At 44.6% G+C, this 22,139-nt stretch overlaps 1 protein-coding gene across 1 annotated transcript in view; it reads right to left on the reverse strand.

Annotated features, from left to right (window-relative positions):
- The window catches only part of LOC308144616 (thrombospondin type-1 domain-containing protein 7A-like), a gene marked incomplete at both ends in the record, with an annotated part of 134,624 nt that extends 113,545 nt beyond the window's left edge, over nucleotides 1-21,079 (reverse strand). The window contains one exon of the mRNA XM_080515779.1: nucleotides 20,938-21,079. Within this exon, the coding sequence (XP_080371905.1) occupies nucleotides 20,938-21,079 (142 nt within the window). The remainder of the gene's footprint in view (nucleotides 1-20,937) is intronic.
- Between the last annotated feature and the right edge of the window lie 1,060 nt (nucleotides 21,080-22,139).

Here is a 22,139-nt window from a genome sequence, read left to right on the forward strand (position 1 = left end):
ATTTGCCTCGAGATCTCACAGCATGGGACAAAATCATATATTCAATTCATTCAAAAATATTGAGAGTCTTAAACATAGAGCTATTTTTAAACCCACGCATTTAACATGTGTTAGAGTTCATGGATAGAGAAGATGATTTTTTTTTTTTTTTTTTTACTGAATCACAACTGGTTTGGTCCAGAAGATTCAGAAGAAAAAGCTCCGTTCATCTTCTGATCATGTGACACTGCTCTCAAGTCAGATTTAATAATGACTTACAGCCACGGTAATTGTGTTGAGAAGTTGTAATTATCAGAGAATTAATCTGACGGAACAAAACTGCCCCGAGGAGTCAGACGAAACGGTTCTGGCTCCTCGTGTCGGCGGAAACAGCTGGAAACAGCTGGAAACAGCTGAGCTCTGCTATGACTGAGCTCATTCAGGTAGAAAACTTTCTGTATCTGAACCTTGACCGTCTTCAAACTGACGTCGTTTGAACCCGAATAAGACTCAATAGAATAAACTCCTCGAGATGTCCTTGGTAATCTCCAGACTACGGTGGGAAAAGAACATACGAATCAAGACTATTTCCATGACAAGGATGCTGATTGGTTGATTTTGCGAGAAAAGAAGAACAATTTTGTACGACGGGAAGGATTTCTTAAGAGTCTGTAAATTGCAGTATCGTGCAAATAGGTAGTGTTTTCAGTTCAGTGCATGTTGGACAGTTTCCACGAGGATGTAAACAGAATCCTTTCCCTGTTTGTTTGCATCTGCTATTTGGATGAACCCGTCAGTGAAGGAAGTAAACAAACATGTCGGAGCTTTACAGCAAATACACCTGAATTTGGACAAAAAGAAAAAAGAAAAAGAGAGAGAAAGAGAAATATGCAACATGACGACCTGTTACCAGTTCAAAGCTGTGGACAGACGCTTTTTCAGATAGGCGAGAACAGATTGAGAGAAGATTTAAGAAGATACTCCTGAGAAAACATGATGTCATTTTACAATCTTTTGGTAATAATCATTTGAAAACAAGATAATTAGTCTGACGATTATATATTCTGGTATGATTATGTTGTTCGTGAATTCTGGGCCTGAATATGAAGCATCAAGAATTTGTGTTTTCTTTTTTTTGTAAGATACAACTACACACACACACACACACACACACACACACACATATATAACGTCTCTTGGCCTCTCCGTGTGTTCAGTGTGTCTCCACCGTCTCGTTTCCTCGGATAACTTTCATTGGGGGCGTCTGCGTCGAGAGCGCCCCTTTTCAGTGAAACGACTAACCTGTCAAGCGTCGCCACGGGTCAACGCAAACCTTCACCCTCGCCGTCGGCCTTTTGTATAAAAGCAAATCAGACACCAACACTTACCAATTCCACCTGTCAGGTTTGCTCACCCATTAGAGCCTCAAGCGGCCAGAAAATTACAGCTATCGTGGCGGCGGCCTGCCTCTTACGCCGTGACATTTTGTTCAGAGCGGCGGCGGCGCATGATGAATTGGAAGGAATCATTTTCCGAGGCTGAATGAAGCAGCGTGCGGAAACAGTCCTAATGATGTGACAGGCGGGGGTTTGGGAGGGGGGGGGGGGTCATTTACATTTGTGTGATTGTCAAATATGTTGAACTGTTTTATTTCACTGGCCAGTGGTGTGAAACAGACGCAGCAGGCACTGCACGCACACACACGCACACACACGCACACACACACACACGCACACACACACACACACACACACACACGCACACACACACACACACACACACACACACACACACACACACACACACACACACACACACACACACACACACACACACACACACACACACACACACACACACACACGCGCGCACAGAGGGTGAGCAGTCACAAAGGCGTGGGTCAGACGGGGGCGGGCGGAGGCAGGCACTGCCACCAAACAACACATGGCGACACCGCGGCCATCAGGCTGGACAGGAAGTTGCTTTCAAGTGTCAAAACAGCTTCATATTAGACCCTAATAACAGAATCTTTACGCTTTCCCACCGCTATTTATTTTATAAAGCTTCACCGACCGCTTGCAGTCAGTTGCAAACACCGTTTTGTTTTAAACGAGGAGCAGAAATGTCACACTTTGTGCTTTATTTTTAAAAAATCAATCCTAAAAATCCGACTGGATCAGCAGCGATTTCGCTTTGTTTTGCAAGTAATTTTCCATGTCATCGGATCATCCTGAACTCCTCACTGAGGCGTTGGAGGAAACAACAACAGAAGCTGCTCAATAAAAGACAAACAATGAGTGTTTGAGCCACTAAGTGGAGACGAAAGTACCTCACCAGACTCCTTCTGATGGATAAATTGCAGTTTTGTTGCGTTCCACAATAAAGATCGTGGACAGCTTTTTTGTTGTTGTTGTTGTTGTTGTAACTCCTGTTATGTCCATCAGAACTGTGTAGAACTTTATCCACACTGTGGCCTGAAGCATCCAGGTGCCAAGGAGCAACGGAGTACTGCAACGAGCAACACGTGTGATTTACGAGCAACTCCCAGAAATCTGTGCTGTGATTCGCCGACTGTTTTGTCAATTTTGACACGCAGTATATTACAGTTACTGTGTTTAGTTATTATTTGAGAAAGGTGCCTGGTGTTTTGTTCTTATTTTCTGGCTACGATCCAACAGTTCAATAGTTCGACTGCACTCTGCAGACACAAAACCTAAAGAGGCAGTCAGTGTTTTTTTTCTCAAAGGAACAAAGACAAATGATAATCCAACAACCATCCCCTCCAGTTTTCTCCTGCCACTGGGACGGCCATTTTGCAAGCAGTTTCTGAGCGATTCATATGACCGTGCACTATTTAAATCTGAAATTGAACCGAGAAGCTTCTCAATGAGAAACAGGAGCACATATCACCCAGCCTTTATTATACATCCTCAATAGGAATCATTAAGCAACGCGGACACTTTGAAACCCGCTGGTGCATACTGATATCTGCACTCTGGGATTCTTTCCCGAGCACGGTTACCAGAGTAACGTGTGTACAGGCCGTCTTTTACCGTGATTTTATGTGTGCTGAAATCACAATATTGGAAGACGGCGTGCTACTTCACTGTAAAGACCTTGGTCTGAACAAAAACAGTCATTAGCGACACGAATTAGGACAAAAACCACAAAAGAAGCGGAAACACACGCCTCCCATCAACACACGCTTTGTTTGGACAAACATGTCTTCACACTTTGCTGCAGGACTGCTGGAAAAAACAAACACACGCACAACAATGATGATCATGTAATGTCTTCATGATAACAAGACTGATGATGTTCCTCTCATTCTTAATTGACTTTTATCGCTCTGCCAGTCTCAACCTTTGTCTGTGATGTGGTGCGTCTCTGCTCATCCACATGAGGACTTTCGTGTTTCTTCTCATATTCTACCCACTGAACCGCAGTCACAACATCAGGACAGATTATTTATATTTTTCAAGATAACCAATCAATGACATTTCTCTTGATTGATTTATTCACTTGAACCGGAATAGAAAGGCCACATAGGCTTTAGGTCATTTGAATCATCGTAGCTGTAATATTACTTTAAAAAAGAATTTAAAAAAAGAATGAAATTAATATGAAAGATGTCCCGCAAATAAACAAAAACAAACAGTCCCCCACCAACCGTCGGTTACTTTCTGTCCACACGGGAGCCGATGAGTCTGGACGGAGCCACGAGCTGCCGAGTCCCACGCGGCACAAGCCTGATGAGCCAGTGGCGCTGGAGAGCACCCAGTGGGTTGTGGGTAATGATGCATTATGGGGAAGAAAGTGAGAAATGATTTGAAGAGATGGTCTTTGGGGGAAGAATGGCTCAGCGGCTGCGGTAAGTATGATGGATTGACCGCAGCCTGTGACTCACTTAAAGAAGTCCTGCCGAGCTTTTTTTTTTTTTTTTTTGGTTCTTTCAGTGTCATTCATGTGGGAGCAGCCATGAGGGTTCAATCTGAATGGAGAACTACTCTTGATTAAATGTTTTTAGCTTGTTGTTGTTTATTTTTTGAATGAAGCTGGTGTCAAAGTACGACCATCCAAGTTTGACCTGCTTTTCGATTGGCGGCCGTCACGTCCAAACAGACCCTGCAGAAAGGCCTCATCAACATCCACAGATGAAAGTAGAAATGGTGAATCTGTTCACTCGTATAGCGTTTTTCTACTGAGTTATCAGCCGCCAAAGCACTTTACATTGTAGGTCATATTCTTGCATTCACACCACGGTCGCCACGCAAGAAGCTCACTTCATCCATTGGGAGCAATTTGTCGTCTTTCTGAGAAACTCTTCAACATATTGGGAGATTGAACCTGCAATGTTTCGATTGAGGTTATCTCCACACCAGCCAAAATGATCTTTATTCTCCCCCAGCGTTGTTAAAAAAAAACAAAAAAACAATTCAGTCCACACTATGAGCATCTCGGGGAGAAGTCACACTGCCTGGTCGCGGATGTAATCATAGATGAAACTTCAATAAAAACAAACGTTTTCCTCGCGGCTGCCGTGTTCCGGCTGATAACACGTTTCACGCTCTTCAGTTTGGAAGGTGAATTTACCACAGCTTTTTTGTTTCCCCCCCTACTCAGCATTAATTAGCCTGGTGCATTATATCGGGATGTATATAGCAATCGACCTGGAATATTGGGTGTGTTAATGTGTAAAAGCTGACAGTCACAGATTCTGGTTTTTCAAGGACTTGAAGGGTCGATCTATGCAGTAAACAGTTCCTGGATCCCTGTTTGAGATCATATCCCACCGTCCTGCTCTTCATAGAAATTTATAAGAAGGTGAAAAGTTGAACAAAAAACCCAACCAAAGTTAACACAGCTCATTCGCATGAAAAATCACGCCACTATAAGAATGCATGCACACATTTTACTACCTCCAGTCTGCTGCATTCTGCCTGTTTGTGAATATAAAACCTTGTTTTAACGCCATGAAACAACCTTCATGAGTTGATGCATCAAGCTGAATTATGACTTTTATTCAGACTTGAGACACGTTGCAATTTGATTTATGTTATTTCAGTGAAACATCTCCATTAGTCCATTCAGAACCGCTTCTAAAAAGAAGCAGGTGAGTTCTCAACGAAGATAAAGACTCTCATTATCGTTCAGGAAAAAAAAAACATGCACTGCAGCAAATGCAATCCATGAATGAACGATTGGCGAGTAGTTCGTCATTGGGAACGAAGTTTTAGTTGCTGAATCGATCTCCAAATGACTGATAATCCCACAGTAAGGTGTTATAAGCTGCCTCGGCAATCGTCAGACCTGGACGACGGTGTCGAGAAAGGAGGAGAAAGTGGTTCTTCCTTGATCGTACTGATAATCCAGCCCGGAGAGTTTAATCGAATCAGGCATTTCAATTGCTGGAGCAATATGAGAGAACCTGATCCATTCCCGATGGCCAGGTTCAGTTAAGATCTCTGAGCTCCACCAGTGGAGGAGGGGTTTCTTTCACCTCCACCCTGCAGCCACCCAACAGGCAACACGGCAGATTGCTCTTATACGAATAATCTGTCCTATATAAAACAAAAAAAAACCTTTAAACTGAACTAAAGAGAGACTAAAGACGGGTTCTAGCAGCCTTTTCTTCCAGGTACTCACGAGGGGCATGCAAATGACATAAACTCATTTGATAAAAGCAAACAGACAAGGGCTACATTTTCTGAGAGAAATCGAGGTGTTAGAACATTTTAAAACAGTCAAAAGCTTATTGAACATATCAGTGGTGCAGTGGTTGTTGAAATATTATTGAAATATAGTGCCTGGAAATTCAAATGTAGTTTTAGGATTGTGGGTGTATTATGTTCTGGGGAAAAGGAGAAAGAAAGTTGATATTTTCAGGAGGACGAAGTGGATGAAGAGTCAAGATTTACTTCAAATAAAACATGGCTTATTAATAATAAATAATAGATTTAATGTGGAGGTGCCTCGCAGTTCACCCAAGACCACTTTACAGAGAATAATAGCATAAAAACATCAAGAATAAAACACTTCAGTTCAGAGTGAAGATTAACGTTAATTTGTGTTTTCAGATGAAGATCTAAGTTAAGTAGTAGCGAACTGGATGTGTCTGCGTTTGGATTCACTGTAAAATGACGGAAATGAAAGATAATTGCATCCGTTTTTCCCCTCCAGCGCTTCCTTCGAACATTTTAAGAATTGGAGTTATTATACGACTGAGCTCTGCCTCATTTCAGCTTTTCTCTGTTTGTAAGTTTTATTTCCTCCAAACTGAATCAACACCTTCGGCAGGCGACCACAGATCCACAATGCCTGAGAGTGGCAGAGAGGAATCATTTTCTCAATGACTTCTATCTCAAGTTTGGCTCCACATTAAGGAGTTGGAACGATTCTCTCTGCTGGTTTTGTGTCTGTGCGTCTCAACGAAACCGAAATCCGCTGTCTTGCTCGACCGGGGCCCCGGCGTTGTGTTTTGACTGGCGCCGCCTCCTCGGGGCCTCATTAGGCGGACGACGACTGCTGCAACTGTGTTTGTGTCTTCCAGGGAGCCGCTGCCTCCGAGAGCTGATGAATAAAACAGTGACGGGCGCACTTAAAAGTGCCGTCGCTGCTGAAAATGTTCTTTAGCGTTGGCTCACGTGCAAGAGAAACACTTCACGTTACGTATCGGTCTTTACTCCGCTGCATTCACTAACCCCAACCCGGACTCCTTTCAAATCAGGACGAGGAGGATAAGCTGCCTCAACAAATACCCAAATGCAAACAGGTTGTTTTTTTTTTTCCTTTAGGAAGAATGTGCAAAATGAATAATGTAAAATTAGCTCTTGCGCAATAAAGTTTAACCCCCCAACTGATCATTTCTTGGATGTATGAGCATGAAATTCAATTTAAAACTGACGATCACGGTATTGGATGGCACAGACGTACATTTTCTGGTTTTACTTCACGAATGTGGCAGCGTTGAACCTCTGAGGCAGCGTGCATTCATAACAATCTGCACATTTATTTTTGGAAGTGTCGAAGGAGTCGAGGGCGCGACCTGGAGTGATTTACAGTTTGGGAATATGTTGTATTGGAAAATATTAGTAATTATGCCAATTAATCGGGTAACAAGTATTAAATAACTTTTATTACGCCATGGTTTTTATTGAGTGGAAATTATTAGATATAAACAATGAACACGAGACAATCCAGACACTTCGCTCTCAAACAAATCACAATAATGTTCATCCAGGAACCATCGATTATCTCGTGGACCATGAACATTCATGGCGATTTAATCTGAATAATTCTTTTAGTAGATTGATTTGACATTCAGAGAAATATATCTTTACGTCAATTTGATGAAGGGCTTTTCAGAGCTTAAACAGTATTTCACTACCCAATATTTTTCAGCTGTTTGGATCCGCAAGCTATTATTTGTGGTAGTTTAAGATTGTCAACTTGAAATCTGGTAGTTTTCTTATATTTAGAGTCTGCAAATGTATTTACACTGTGTTTTGTATACATAATAGAGCTTATTGTCTCATTTAAATTAAACTCTCTTACATTTACAGTAAGTTCATTATTCTTATTCTTATCATTATATAAACTAAATGTATTATGTGATATTGTTTATTCTCTGTGGAGCATCACATTACATAGCATTGGAGAAAAAGTGATATCTCAGGAAGATTCATCACCTTAAACGTGAGAACATTAAAATAAAAATCTCAAACTGATGAGAAAATGAGTCCGTATCCATAAAATCTCTTCGGTCCCTCTTGCTATATTTGTACGATTCTTCTGGCGCTGCCACGTGAGATAAGGTGAGACTGTCCCCAATGGAAACGTCGCCTCTAGACCACAAATGAATCTGAATCTCACTTAACGTGAAGCTCCTACTGGCTGCTGAGGCTCAGTAAAGCAACGACATGACACCAGTCGGCCTTTAGTTGACCGGGACAAATGAAGTGAAACTCAAACAACACAAACATGGAGCGTTGGAGACGCGATCGCCGTGCAAACGCTGTTTGCCTGCTTGTTGAATCAGCAATGGAGGCAGTTTTTAGAATCAAGCACGAGGAGTGTCACGAACAGTGACATGTTCATGATTCACACCGGCTGCAAGACACAGCGTTAACAAATGCAGTACAAACAGTAGAGTTAGTGTTTGCTCCTCAAGGCTGCGGCATGACGTTCACCTGCGTGATTGCATGTTTAAATTTCCTCCTAATTGCAGTGATTTTCAGAGCTGAAGGAATGGAGATTTACACGTCTTAAAGCCGTCTCGCACGCTTGCCTGTTCCCCGTCGTATCACTGAGCCGCACAGTTCTGACAGCCAGAGGTGAATCTCTGCTCGTGTCAGCTCCTTGGCTATTTATACCACATCACACGGAGCTAAAACAGTCCCCGGCATCGTTTCCTGTACGTGAGTCATTAAGGGTCTGCCAGAACAGCGTTGCTGCGTCGAGATGCTGCTCCAAGACTAATGCTGCTCGTAGTCAATCAAGTGTGATTTGTACGGCCGCGTTCAGGCAGGTTATCGTAGTTCAAAGTCACTGACAAGCTGAATGGCCGGCAGAGCGGGGAGCAGAAGGGCCGGTAATACCGGCAGGGCTGAATCTGAAAGGACGCGTGTTTAAACGTCCCAAGAAGACAGAAGAGATGTGTAGGGGGAAAAAAATGTAATTAAAGAAAGGTATAAAGACAATAAAAACAAACGTTCTTCTGAATGTGAGTGACACTGAATGGCACCTTGGAGTCGGAGGACAGGGAGAGGAAGCGCAGCGATTAAAAGCTCTTTACTCGTCTTATGCCAATCCCATGGCACAATTCCCGGCGTGAACGGAGCCACATGGGCAGCACGATGTCACCGGGAGGGAACGAGGGTTTATCTGACAGCAGAGGCTCGGCTAATCGCCGCGAGGTGCTTTATTTGGCTTGATATTGTTCAAAACCTCAGTGGCAATTAACGCATTTGGTCTTTTTGTGTTTGATGCCCATTTTAGAGAAGATGAGTTTTTTTGCTGACAGGACAGGACTTGGTGGGAAGTTTAGGACCGGACTGGTTTATTATTCGTTGGGCTTGCACGCTCGGGGGAAACGTTGCCATGAATGCGAAACAACTCGAGCAGGAGCGGCAAGTAAACTACAAAAAACATCTCAATAGCAAGCCGTTCTATTGAATTCAGTTACAGAACCACATTTCAAGGCACTGAAAGTTAAGACGCGATCAAGTTACAAAAAGAGAGAGAGCAAAAAGAAACTCAACTTAAACTGTCTCCACGGTGTGAAACGCATTTCTCTACCTTCGCTGTGAAACCAGCGTGGCTCAAGGTTCTGCTTGTACTTTTTAAATCATCTCAGTCAGGGGGGAGGGTTGGTTCTGCTGGGAGGCTGCTGGTTCTAATTTGAACGTGAGCCACTGGAAACACCTCGAGTTAATGCGAGTTTGCTCTTCCAATATAATGCCACATATGATGACATGTGATTCAGCTACCAATACCCACGTGTGTGTGTGTGTGTGTGTGTGTGTGTGTGTGTGTGTGTGTGTGTGTGTGTGTGTGTGTGTGTGTGTGTGTGTGTGTGTGTGTGTGTGTGTGTGTGTGTGTGTGTGTGTGTGTGTGTGTGTGTGTGTGTGTGTGTGTTAACCAGCCTGCAAGAGACGTCAGTCAGAGAGAAAGAGGAATAGGTTTTTTTTAATTAAATAAAAACATTTCATTGCTAATTTGTCCACGGGGTATCGCACCGTTTCTGTGGAAGTAGAGATGATAAGAGATCTGCCGCAGTACTGTGCGACTGTCAACGAAATGGTTTTAACATCAAGCCAATACCATGATGTTTGTACAACAACAGGCTGTGTGGTATCCTAAAAAACAGTCACCATGAACCAGGGAAGTGGCAATAGACCATATATTCTAATGGTGTTCGTCTTTGATGGACTGGTGACTTGAACATGTTTCGCTCTTCCCTTTGCTTCACGTGACCCTCGGCTGAATTATTGTAGTAACAAACGGCACAATCTCCACCAGCTGAGGTCATTACACCCTCTCCGGTCTGACTCCTACACCACGCATGTTTCATTCATTTTGTTTCATCAGTACAGCTCCTGCAAACAGACCCTTGGATGCTTTGTTGCAGTATTAAAATGGGCGGGAAAAGCATTACGAAGCAGTATTAAACCAAATGGACTCACCCTGAATCGTAGTGGGAATGTCAAGGAGACATGCTTATAAACCAATCCTCCATTCTATTTTTAGCCCATGATCCAAAAAGATTAGATTAATTCATGATGCCTGTGTGAGTCGGTGGTATGATTGTGTGAAACCCCTTAAACGTGTACAATGAATGAACTGATATGAGTTCAAATATTGAATGTGCTCAAATTCAAATGTGTTTCATTATGGTGGTAGTACAGTATACGACTGGACGAAGTGTGTGTGTGGCATGCATGTGTGTTTTCCAGAAGGTCAGCATGCTTGTTTTTTGCATCTTTTGTGAAAATGCCATGCTCATGTTTTTGACATTAAGAATAAAATAACATAGATGTTTTGTAAATCTGTTAAATCTGTGTCTGTATTGCATATTAAACTTGAGTACTACTCTATAACAGACTGAGGGATATTTCCAATGACTGGATATTCTGGAGAAACACTCAGTCGACAAAGTCCACTGTGGATTTAGTCGACTAAACTAGATTAAGATTATAGAGGTTTCGGACTAAACTGAGACTAAAACTAACTGTGGTGTTACTCAAAAGACTAAGACTAAATCAGAATTTGTTGTCAAAATGAACACTGGTGTGCATGCAGGAAAGGTCATGTTTTAGTTTGATTTAGCATTACTCAGCAGTTTTAACCCGCTCAGCTCTAAAAGCGCAGAGAAAAATCACATGACCTCTGCAGCCTTGTAGTCGACTGTCAGCAGCTGATGGACGATGTGACGATTCCTCAAAACGTCTCGATTGCCCCCTGAACTCCTGAGCTTGCATTAGCAGTGGAGTGTTTCCGTCGATAATGACGGACATACTGGACAGACTGTCTCAGGTCAAACAGAGCCGCACACAAATTCACTATTTAAAGTCCATTAGCCTTAAACTGATTGTTTAAGACATTGAGAAGAAACCAGACAATCACATGTACAAATATGGAGAACATGCAAAGTCCACACAGAAGGAACCCAAACCCAGGGAGCGACAATGTGCCCCCTCTTCAAGACGACATGGGAATTCATCTGATTTTTACGATTCTGATTCCATTTTGGATTCTGCTGAACGATTCGGTTCTGAAGCCTTCAGCATTAACAGTTTTCAAAGTTCTCGCTACTGTGTGACAATGCTTCTGCATGTTGGTCGTATTTCCTCCCTGTGATGAAACATACACTTTATTGAAAGTTGCCTTGCTGTCGTTCTTTCTCCTGAAGTGGAGTTTTTTCAGTGTCAGTGCCGCCTGGGCGCCATGTTTCCTGCTGGCTAAAATAGCCAAAAAAAGACCTCCACTTGCAATGTTTGCCTATATTTATGTTTTAATGTCATATTTGTTCAGCGAGCTGCTCTGGCGAGGTCAGATGAGTGTGTGGGCGAGACCTGGACACCTCCGACGTTGAGACTGGAGGACGGGAGGTTCATCTCGCCGTAATCACTTCACGACAGTGCAGTGGATGTTTTTTTTCCCTCCGGTCTATGATTGTGTCAACACTTTCAAACACTGGAAGAGAAAAACAATGTGGCTCCCGGGGGTGTAGGTGTGGGGGGAGGGGGGGGTCCTCAAGTACTTCAGACAGGTGCCCTTGTCGTGCCCTTGTTAGTAATAGTCTGCCCCGTATGTCTGTACACTCATTTATCAGCGAAACGTAATGTGTGCGTGTTGTTCTGACCGGCCTCTTGTCAGTCAGCAGACAAAGTGGTGGGCATGCAGTGGAGTGGTACCCAGATTACAACCAGAGCCACTCCTGGGTAATTACTCAGCCTCCCCGTGTCCACCGCCTGTAGGCAGGCTCCTGACAGCAACACTCCTCCCCCACCATCCACACACTCACCCAGAGTAATATAGCACACACACATTCAGCACAAAGCCCAGCCTCCTGTGCATCTGTGTGTGTGTGTGTGTGTTAAGTCAATGGGTGTCTCTATAGCTGTGTGTGAGGCTGAGAAACAAACGCACAAGAGTGAAATGGCAAGCGGGTTGGTGCACGGAGAATCACGCTTTGGCGAGGGTGTTGAGGATCCTTAACCGCGCGTTATAAATTCTTTGTACTTGTCAAGTGAGAGGACGGCGAAACGAGAGCACGCGAGCGTTAATGGGGATTACAGAGACGATTAGAGACGACAGACAGCCGAAAGGCAAACAAAGAAGCCGGTAGTGGAGCACCTGTGTTTGCCAGCGTTTGCGTTCCCGCCCCCACCTGCGGCGGCCCGCCGGGCCGAACCCGACAGCTGGATTCAGCGGGAATCTCCGAGAATAACGGCTGCAGCCTGGCGCTGGGTGAAGCCCGGGGAAATCTGGAAACATTATCGCCGCCTCCCTCACGCCTTGACAGAACTTCTTTTAGATCCGAGTTTTCGGGACGATCTGACGGCGTCGCTTCAAAACAACCTTGTTTTAATTACTCCTGAACATCCAGATGGTAAAATGGAAACATTCGCAGGAGGAAAATAAGCCCCCCCCCCTTCTCTGAAGCTGCACATGGTGCCACATTCATGAGAGTCCCGTCAACACAATCCGACATTTTACAAACAAGGGCTCGTGTACCGTCACAGTGAAATGAGATAATCAATAGCCTACCAGTGAGTCAGCCCAACGTGCAGGAAAACAAAAAAGAAATTGATTGTGGAATACGCTTTCAGCAACTGAGTCTACCTTGTAAGGCTCTGATTGAAGTAGCGGTTGGTATTTAGTGGTGAACACCAGAGTTCCACTGAAGTGGGGGAAATGAAAGGCTCCTTACGTACAACCTGAAGAGGGATTGTCAAGGAATAAAAACATTGGTAATTGTCAAGAGTTCCTGCAGCTACTCAGGAGTAATTCCAGTTTATTGCCGCCTGGAGTGCTTCCCATTGAGCTAACAATTCAGTGGACAAATCAGGGAGGAGGTTTATTATTGCTGTTATTGAACAAGAGAGAAATTAGTTACTTTGATTAGAATCTCAAAAAAAATGGAGGGTTTTGTCAAATTGCTCTCCACTAGGATGCTCATGAGTGCCGCCTATTTATCTTGTGATGACTGAAGCCACATTAGAACCTTTTTTTTCCTGAAGTGAACGAAGTCTATAAGTCAAACTATTCAATTCAAGAAGAAGAACGCTATGTTTATCGCACTTAAACCCAATGTACAGCATAATTTATTCTCTGCATTCAGCGCGTCCCGAGGGAGCCGTGGGGACCTGCTGTGCAGGTCTTTATTTCCCGTCGCAATGTTTGTGCCCTCGAGTGACGGTTGTGTGGAAAACAGGGATCGTGTCAATTAAATGCGCCGAGTGAATTCTCATTTAAGCTCAACGAAAGACAGAAATAAGCACAAAACCTTCCATACACACCCTGTGTTCCGTCCTTGTCCTGGAAGCTTACAAATATGGCCCAGTGGTGCAGTACCACCTCTGGCCAGCAGCTCTTTCTAAACACTAATGTAGTTGCCTCTTCCTTCCATCCCTGTCGTAGTTGACTTCCTATTTCTGTTGAAACAGCAACTCTCAGTCTAACTCAATCCAATACATTGGACACATGGAAGTGTGAAGACAGTGATGTTTACAGCATAAATGACGTGTTCAGTGTGTATCCCGACGAGAGACTGAGGAAAAGTCAACCGTCACTTTCAAGTAACAAGAGTTTTTGAAACCAAATTAGGATTTTGACTGAATTCTCGCCAACTTTTTGCAGCAGGAAGCACAATATCAGATTTTCTTGAGCAGCTTAGAGAGTGAAGGGCCTAATCCTTCAGATCTGACGGGTATTAACTATAAAAGATGTCAAAGGAGACTGGATAAGCTGATAGCAACGAGACTCACTTAGCTTATAACCATCATTTGGATGGTTTATCCTGAACAATCTAGCAAAGCGGTTGACTGAGTAGGCCAGATGTCAAGACCTTCCACACAGATTAATGACATCCCCTTTTTATTCACTGTGAATGTCTTGAGCGTTACACCATTGAAGAAAAGAGACAGTTGCTTCTATGAAGCAAAAACAATAGTATATCCTGATTACTGGTGTCAGATCTCCCCACATTACATTGTTAAGGTGCGAGTAAAGAAAAATCCAGTATCTGTTCTCTTGGTTGGTGTTTGCTCTCATGAACACAACTGAATAAAACTGGAACCTTTCAAGACTGAATAGATAAAAAGTAATAATAGCAAAAACATGCTGATGACAATAAGCTAGTTCTATGAAGGTATTACACTGACCTTTATCAGTTTATTTCATTGTTTTTTTTTCTCCATATTTCAGCTTAAATCAGCACATCTAATCGTGGATAGAAATCGATCACAGGGATGTTTACATTGAAAATATGAGGACTACGTCAGGTTAGGACATTTCATTCAGTCGCCCTCCACTTCACCTGCACCCCATTAAATGCACGGGTGTAAATGGCTGAATTAAGCCCTTGACACTTGATCTGTTGAAGCTGCTATATTTCAACCCCCGTCACAGCTTCCTTTCTACTTTTCTTACCCTCTGGAGACCCCTCTCAGCTCCGAGGTCAAAGGTCGCCTTGAGAGAGGAGGGTGGGTTGATGTGGAAGTGTGTGACAGTGGGGGTGGGGGGGGGAGTGGGGTGGAGGGGGCGTAGGGAGGATGCAGGAGGAACAAAGCGTGGGCCATGTGACTGGAGGTGAAGCCTCTTCACTCTTTTGTGTGCCACATGGACGCGAGCATCTGCGGCAAAAGGTCTGGGGAGAGACGGACGGCGAGCCAGGACAATGGAGAGACACTGTGCTGTGTTTCCAGTGTGTGTGTGTGTGTGTGTGTGTGTGTGTGTGTGTGTGTGTGTGTGTGTGTGTGTGTGTGTGTGTGTGTGTGTGTGTGTGTTAAAAAGCCCTAAATAGGCTTCATTCAGCAGCTCTTTTTGAAGCTGACTGGGCCTGGACAGGGGAGCAGCCCCACTTATTACCATCAGTCACTGCTCCAGTTTGTTCTCCTCTGCCGTGGTCTTTGTTGTTCAGGGGTGGTTTCGGGAGACGCTCATCCCCGTGGTGTGCGCCGGCAGCGCCGGGGACCAGTTGGTACCACATTTTAGCATTTTGCACCAACAACTGCTCTCAACGAAGCCCGAGCAAATCACTGCAAATAAACAGCTTTTAATATTGTCCGACGTCAGAATGTCCATCCAGAAAAACCTCTGCAATGCAGCAAGATGTGTTTGTTTCTTACAACATTTCACAGTGTTAGGTCTATAGATCCACCCGGTGAACGTGCGGCGGCTAGGATGGTTTAGGGTTACTGCACATTCACCAAACCTGACGCCGGAATCAGAAAAGACAGCTCATCACAGCAACAAACACTTGCAGTCAGATGATCAGACAAGTTGCTAAAACTGTTCAAGAAATGTGTTTTTGTTCACTCACAGTCTGAAAAGGCTGCCAGGCTGGAAGCACAGAGCGGCTCTGTGAATTGTGATATTTGCCACAGTTTGACAGTTTGGCTCATAATTTCACAGCTTGTCTTTCTTTTTTTGTGTGTTATTTTTCTGTCTGATATTTCTCCACTTGTCCCCTTCGGCAATCTCACTTAGTATGTGTTGTTCCAGTATTACAGCCTGTTTTTAACTGGCAATCTTTCTCTAAATGGAAGAAGCAGACTGGTTGCAGAGAGGTTGCACCAAAATGGGCCGGATTGGAAGCAGGTTCTTTTGCCCACGGGAATGACGAGGTTGAGATTAGCTTGCACGCTATGGCTTATTGAAAACAACGCTTCCTTCTGACAAGTGATGAAATGAAACGCAAGTTTGTTATTGAAGCCTGTGATATATCATGGAGAACAGCAAAATAAACCCAAAAAACAGAAAGAGATCATTTAGAGTTCTGTCTTTCAGGAGCGGATCTATCAGGGTGGCATAGAGCCTTGCCACCCCTGTTAGTAAACCAGTTGGCAGCAATGAATTAAAAGTCACGTACAACTATTTGGAAGAATTTGGAAGAGTGAGTGACAAGAAGTAAGGGAACCAGGAGTCACGACGAAAGGAGACAAAACGGAGAAACTATCTATGTAGCATCTTGTAGTGTGTACATACTGTTTGTCATGAAACGATGATGAAATCCAGCATATGAAAAATTAAGCAAGGTTATTTAAAGAATGTTTGAAAGGAACTTCTGGATTAGTTTCTTGAAGGTGAGAACAGTCAGGACCTTCTGCAAACAGTGTTAGGACTCTGACATTCGCTTTGCCAATCGCCCTCAAAGCTGCTGTAAGAGGAAACTTGACAATAGTGTGAAGAGGAGGCAAAGAGCCAAGGAAAACCTGAACTTGAAGGTCAAGGTGCACCACTGCCTGATTGGATTATCTGTCCCTTTTTCTTTTTTGGGCAACGCCGATGGAAGAGGACGCTGTCCGACTCCACGGTTGAAGGAAAACCAAAATGCCAGACTGGATTTTGGTTTAAAAAAAGAAAAAAAAATCATATTGACAAGCAACATGGCTTTACAAGAGACGGGGCGGGGGTGGGTTCTTTTTGTGGGTTTTGTTTTGACAGTGCAGGCTGCTTTTATACTAAGTGACCTGGATCTGTGAAGGGCACACTGCAATTCTAGATCTTTCTGCCATTTCATTTCATTTCCTAGTTAAATGTAGCAGCATTAAATGAACAAGCACCGAGCTCTTTCTTGTAGTATGAGTAATAAAATGCCCTAGAGTGATAATGATGGATGGATGGATGGATGGATGGATGGATGGATGGATGGATGGATGGATTTTGATTGTGGACCTCCAATTCCTGACTGTGCAACCATGAGTTTCCATGTTCTTCCAATGTTCCTCGAAGACATGAGAGGATTGTCTAAGTGGACTCACCCAATGTCAGCTGCTCCAGCCAGCAATGACCCTGAATTAGTTCAGTGGTTTCGAAGATTAATGCATGAATAGAAACGCTCAAAAGCCTTGTGTGTAGAAAAGATCTGGCTCTAACTCGCCTAACCTAACCCTTAACCGCTTTAATCACTTGATTGCAAAATATGGAAAGACTAAACATGTATTTGTTCACTATTAAAGCAAGGTATAACCAAAATCGTTCTTTTCAAAGGGGAGCATTACGACTGGGTGACGTTGAGTCAGTGGTCTTTCATTGAGTCGCTGGTACAAACGATAGCAAAATGTTCCTGGTATTCACCGCTAAAGTCGCATATGAGGCATATTTATTCGTCATTCGCTTCCCGATTCCAACTCACAGGAAGGGGAAAAAAAAAACAAAAAAACCCCATCTCCACTCGGAGGAGTAAATCAAACTAATCCCCAACCTTCTGTCTGGAGCTTCAGAGCTCCAAACACTGAGACAATACAAGCAAATAGTCTGCCAGGGGACATCCAGCCATGCCAGATTACACATTGTCACAAAATTCCACACATATGCAGGTAGTGGAGGGGGGGGGGGGGGGGGGGGGGGGGGGGGGGGGTACTTCAGTCTGGTTACACATCCGTCTCACTAATGTTCCACAGGGGATGATTAAATGGAATAATACTAATATTTCAATAGTGCATTTAGTGAACCCCCCCCCCCACCTCCTCGCCCCCGCAGCACTTCCGCAGATATTGCGGGGAACATCAGTCTCTTCCCGCCGCCCGTCTGCGCCAGAGGTGTCGATGCAGCTAATTTGTTGCCGTGAAAAGGAATTACTCTCCGCTAAATAATTCCTGTTTTGAGATCTGGGCAGACGGCCCTCCCGCTCGGCGGCGCCGAGCACGTGGTGACGGATCACGGCGCTCGGATCTCGCTGAAATGTCACATCAAAGCCAGGCGCACAACAACAACAACAACAACAACAACAACAGCAGCAACAACAGCAACAAAATGGTTACACTGCGATTTTGGTCAACAACTGCCGCCACCATCCTGTCAGCGAGCCAAACCGGCACCGGGGAGCCAAGTGCCGACACACTTAGGCCAAGAGGAGCCTCACATAGACACGCATACACATGTCGACGCTGTATCTAGGTTAACTTTGTCTGGCCAATCTGCTCCGGTTTTTCTACCCTTAATCTCCTCCCCTGCTTTAACACGGTGGGAGGTACAGCACATAATACCATAGGATTTCCATTCCTTTGCGCAGGGTGTGAACAATGAGGCTGGTAAACAACAACAAATGTGAGGGGAGGGAAGTAACCCGTCAATAAAGGGAAACATTGCGGAATCTATAGAGAATGTGACCTATTTCTGTATTTTCCCTCCTTTCTGTTCATTGGGGGTTTTTGGGTTTTTTTGTTTTTCCTGCCAAAACGCAGACATTTTTTCATTAAAAAAAAAAAGAAAATAGCACTTATTTAACCACTCCTGGACAATTAAAAACAAAAGAATCATTAGTCACCATCATACGGTGCCAAACCAGGCATCAGACAATTGTTTTGTCAAATTAAGTCAAAGAGACTTCCTTATCTCCTTACGTGTTACAGTGATGGGTATTCATTTTAAATTTGGTTACACGACAACTTATTTCTCCCACCGACACCGATAACTTCCTGCTTCTCACAAATATTAGACTTTTAGTTGTTTATAGATACACCTTGAGCGAAGAAAGGCCAAGATGTAAGTGTGATGTGTTGAAACTGGTCGACGTTTTTTACCGCCTCTCGGCTGAACATTTATTGCAAACTGCAATAGCGTTGTCTTTTTATGAAACCGTGAAAAATGCCCAAATGTTTATGTATAAATATGACATAATGCACACTGCAATAGGAGGAATCAGCGTCACTTGGCAAAGAAATTCACTGAAAACGAGCTAAATCAAGGCACTGTCGGTTGTTTATGATCTAGTTGTCAGCAAAGTATTTAATTATTACACTTATTTGTGTGCCGTCAGTTTTTCTCATATCGGGCAAATAATATATGACCCGATAGTTATTGCGAATACTTAATATTAAACATCAATTAAATGTAATATAATGGATCGTTTTCAGTTTTTGCGTGGAGGAAAGTACCATCTATTTTTCACGAGGAGGCAAAGCACCATTCAGAGTGTGTTAATGGCCGGGGAAGTTCCCCGGACAATAACGCCGTCCAACATTTTTCACAGGGGCGAAGATGTGACGCGCTCACTGGAAAAAAAACACAATGCTGCACTGCACGCTGACATTTCACATGTGGGGCACTCGGCTCAGAAAACAGAGGCTTGTTAACCGAGCCAAGAGCGGCGGTGGAGATTCCCACGTGGTTATCGCCGCAGCTCCAACCCCTTTTTTTAGCATCGTCTGCGCCCTCTCTCTCTCCATTAAATGCGATGTATTGATGGAAAATGACCACTCCGGTGACCTCTGGGCCCAGGGTGTTGACATCTGGAGTGGCGACATCACAGATGGTGGAAATCATCGTCACCCTTTTAACAGACAATAGGCAGCACTAAAGTCATTAAAGTGATAAAGTGATAAAGGAAAAAAAGGGCTATATTAGCGTCCGCCCACGCGGCTACCACACACAGTAAGACACAGATATCTTGTAACATGAGCAGCCAAATGCTGAGGATTCCATACTGGTGGTGTACAAAGTGAACCCTGTGTCTTTGTGAGGCTTCAGTTTGAGTTGGACTGAGAGGATAATAGCATGTAGTGCAAACTAATGATAGTTGCAGCATAGATTAGATTTAAGACTCCACCCTGGGCCACGCATCGATCAGACACAGGTTGAGCTGTATTGCCCGGACGATGCCCATTGATCAGCCGTTGCTGGTTGTGGTGATGCTGATAGTGATGTGGGGGGGGGGGGGGGGGGGCTGCAGTTATCCCAGTAAGACCAGTGCATTGATCCAGGGGGGGCTGGAAGAGCAGCTTTAGACAGCAGAGAAAAAGAACATTGATCTCCAGTTGCAACCAAAGGGCACTTCTGTCCCGATAGGGGTCGAAAGGAGATACACCCCCCCCCCCCCCCCCCCCTCCCCTCCCTCTTCTACTCCTTGGCCCCATCACTCCCCCACCCCTCCTCTCTGCCCAATGGACCATGCATCAGTATTGTGTCCTTCTGACCATGTGCTTGCTCTCCAATAGCGTACAATCCTTTCAAGCAGTGGGAGGCACCACCCCAACAGGAAAAAAGCAGCAGCAAAAGCAGCAGGAGGGGGCTGGTTTTTTTTTAGGGGGGCGGTCTGGTATTTTCCTGCTACAGTATTCCACAAGACTCCAGATAAACTCATCATACCCCCCCCTTCCGAAGATGCTATTCCTCAACCACTCGCATCAGCACCACAGAAAATACTGTTTACCGTGCCTCCCCCGGCTCACTGCTTTTCCTCACTCACAAAAGCTCCACATGCACCAGCTCTCATCCATTGCACACATGTCAAACAGTGATAAATGAGTCCAATAGCGGCGCGGGGCGGCCGAGGAGTCCCGGCTGCCTCCGCTCAGAGCAGGGGGCCGGGGAGACCCTCACTTCAGGGACTGCAGTAAATGTAAAAGCAGACTCTACTGTAGCAAGATGGCTCCAGCGCATCCACCTCTGCCACATGCAGTGGGAGGGAGGGAGGGAGGGGGGGGGTTAAAAAAAAAAAAAAGAAGAAGCTGGGGAAAGAAACTTTTCTTTCGGCTTTAAATGAAGGACTGTGTGGAGGAAGAAATTAGTGGCACGGAGATACGAGATAGTAAAGCCACGCAAGTTCGCCGGCTTCCCTGGAACCCTGCTATGTACACAAACATTTACTCATCCGGTTAATATTTAATGGAGAGCGTGAGGGGAGCACGCGGATGGGACACCCGTCCATTCAGCAACTCAGCATCTCCAGGAATCAGGAGGAGGTGATGGAGTGAGAGAGGGAGTGAGAAGAAGAAGAAGAGGTCGTACCTGTTTGCCATATGTAGAGAGGTTTCGACTCCCCTGCCGTCTGTGCATCCAGTCCCCAGAAGGAGAAAAAGAGCAGCGCTAACCTCCACAGAGAGCCTTTCAAGACCCCCGGCGTCCCCGCGGCTCTGCCGGCCAGCCCCATGGCCACCACCGCGCAGGCAAACTGTACCGTACTACCCCCCCCCCCACCCCCCCAATGCAGGGCAAAGGGAGGAAAAACACACACTGGCTGGACTCAAGTGTGTGTGTGTGTGTGTGTGTGTGGGGCTTTCTTTGCTCTCTTGCTTTGTCCAAGCCGGCGTGTCCAGGAATAAGTAATCCTTCCCAGGGGCTGAAGACACACTCCTCTTCCTCCCTTGTTTTCTCCCCGGGCTCCTCTAATGAGACAGAATGAGCTTGGGTAGTAATAAAACAAGGAACAATAGATCCGTTCGCCCAGCCTGCTTCTGCTGCTGCTGCTGCTGCTGCTGCTGATGTACACCGGGTTGATGCAGCGCCTCCCTCCTTCCCTCTCTCTCTCTCTCTCTTTCACATGCACACACGCCCACCCTCTCCATCCTCCCTCCCTCCCTCCCTCTCACTCGTCTCTTATGCCGTTTTCAAAGGACTCAGTGAAGCTGCTCTGCACCCTGATCGAAGCAGACAGCTGGATCAAGCAGGTGGAGATATGTTTGTTTGTTTGTTTGTTGGTTGGTGGGGGGGAAATAAACAAGACGCCGGCTTAAAAGAGCCAAAACACCACTCAAAAAATGCTAATCCACAGCCAGATGCAGACGACGCAGAGGCAGTTTCTTGCATCTCAAAAGAGCATTTTCATGTTGAATTAGTGTTTTTATTTTCCCCCATTCAAGTCAGGAACCAGTGCTTACAGAGACCTTATGTTGCCACTTTCAAGGTTTGTTTCTTATTCAAAGGCTCCAGCAGAGTTTTAGTTTATTATTATTCCAAGTTAATGAACTCTACTTTACTATCAACTGGCTCTTTACGCAGCATTCCTAATTCAGTCTTGGAATATACATAATTTCGCCGTCAGTTTGGAATCTACTTTTCCAGGAATGGGTCAAGTGGTTAAACCTGTCAATTCAGTTTCTCCAAAGCCTTTTGTCAAGGCTCGTCTCCTCAATCTGACCTACTTCTAAGACCATCTACTCCACAGCTTTGAACTCTAAATTTGCATACTCATTTACAAATCCACCTAACTA

The sequence above is a fragment of the Blennius ocellaris genome, assembly GCF_963422515.1.
Source record: "Blennius ocellaris genome assembly, chromosome: 20".
Taxonomy (NCBI): Eukaryota; Metazoa; Chordata; class Actinopteri; order Blenniiformes; family Blenniidae; genus Blennius; species Blennius ocellaris.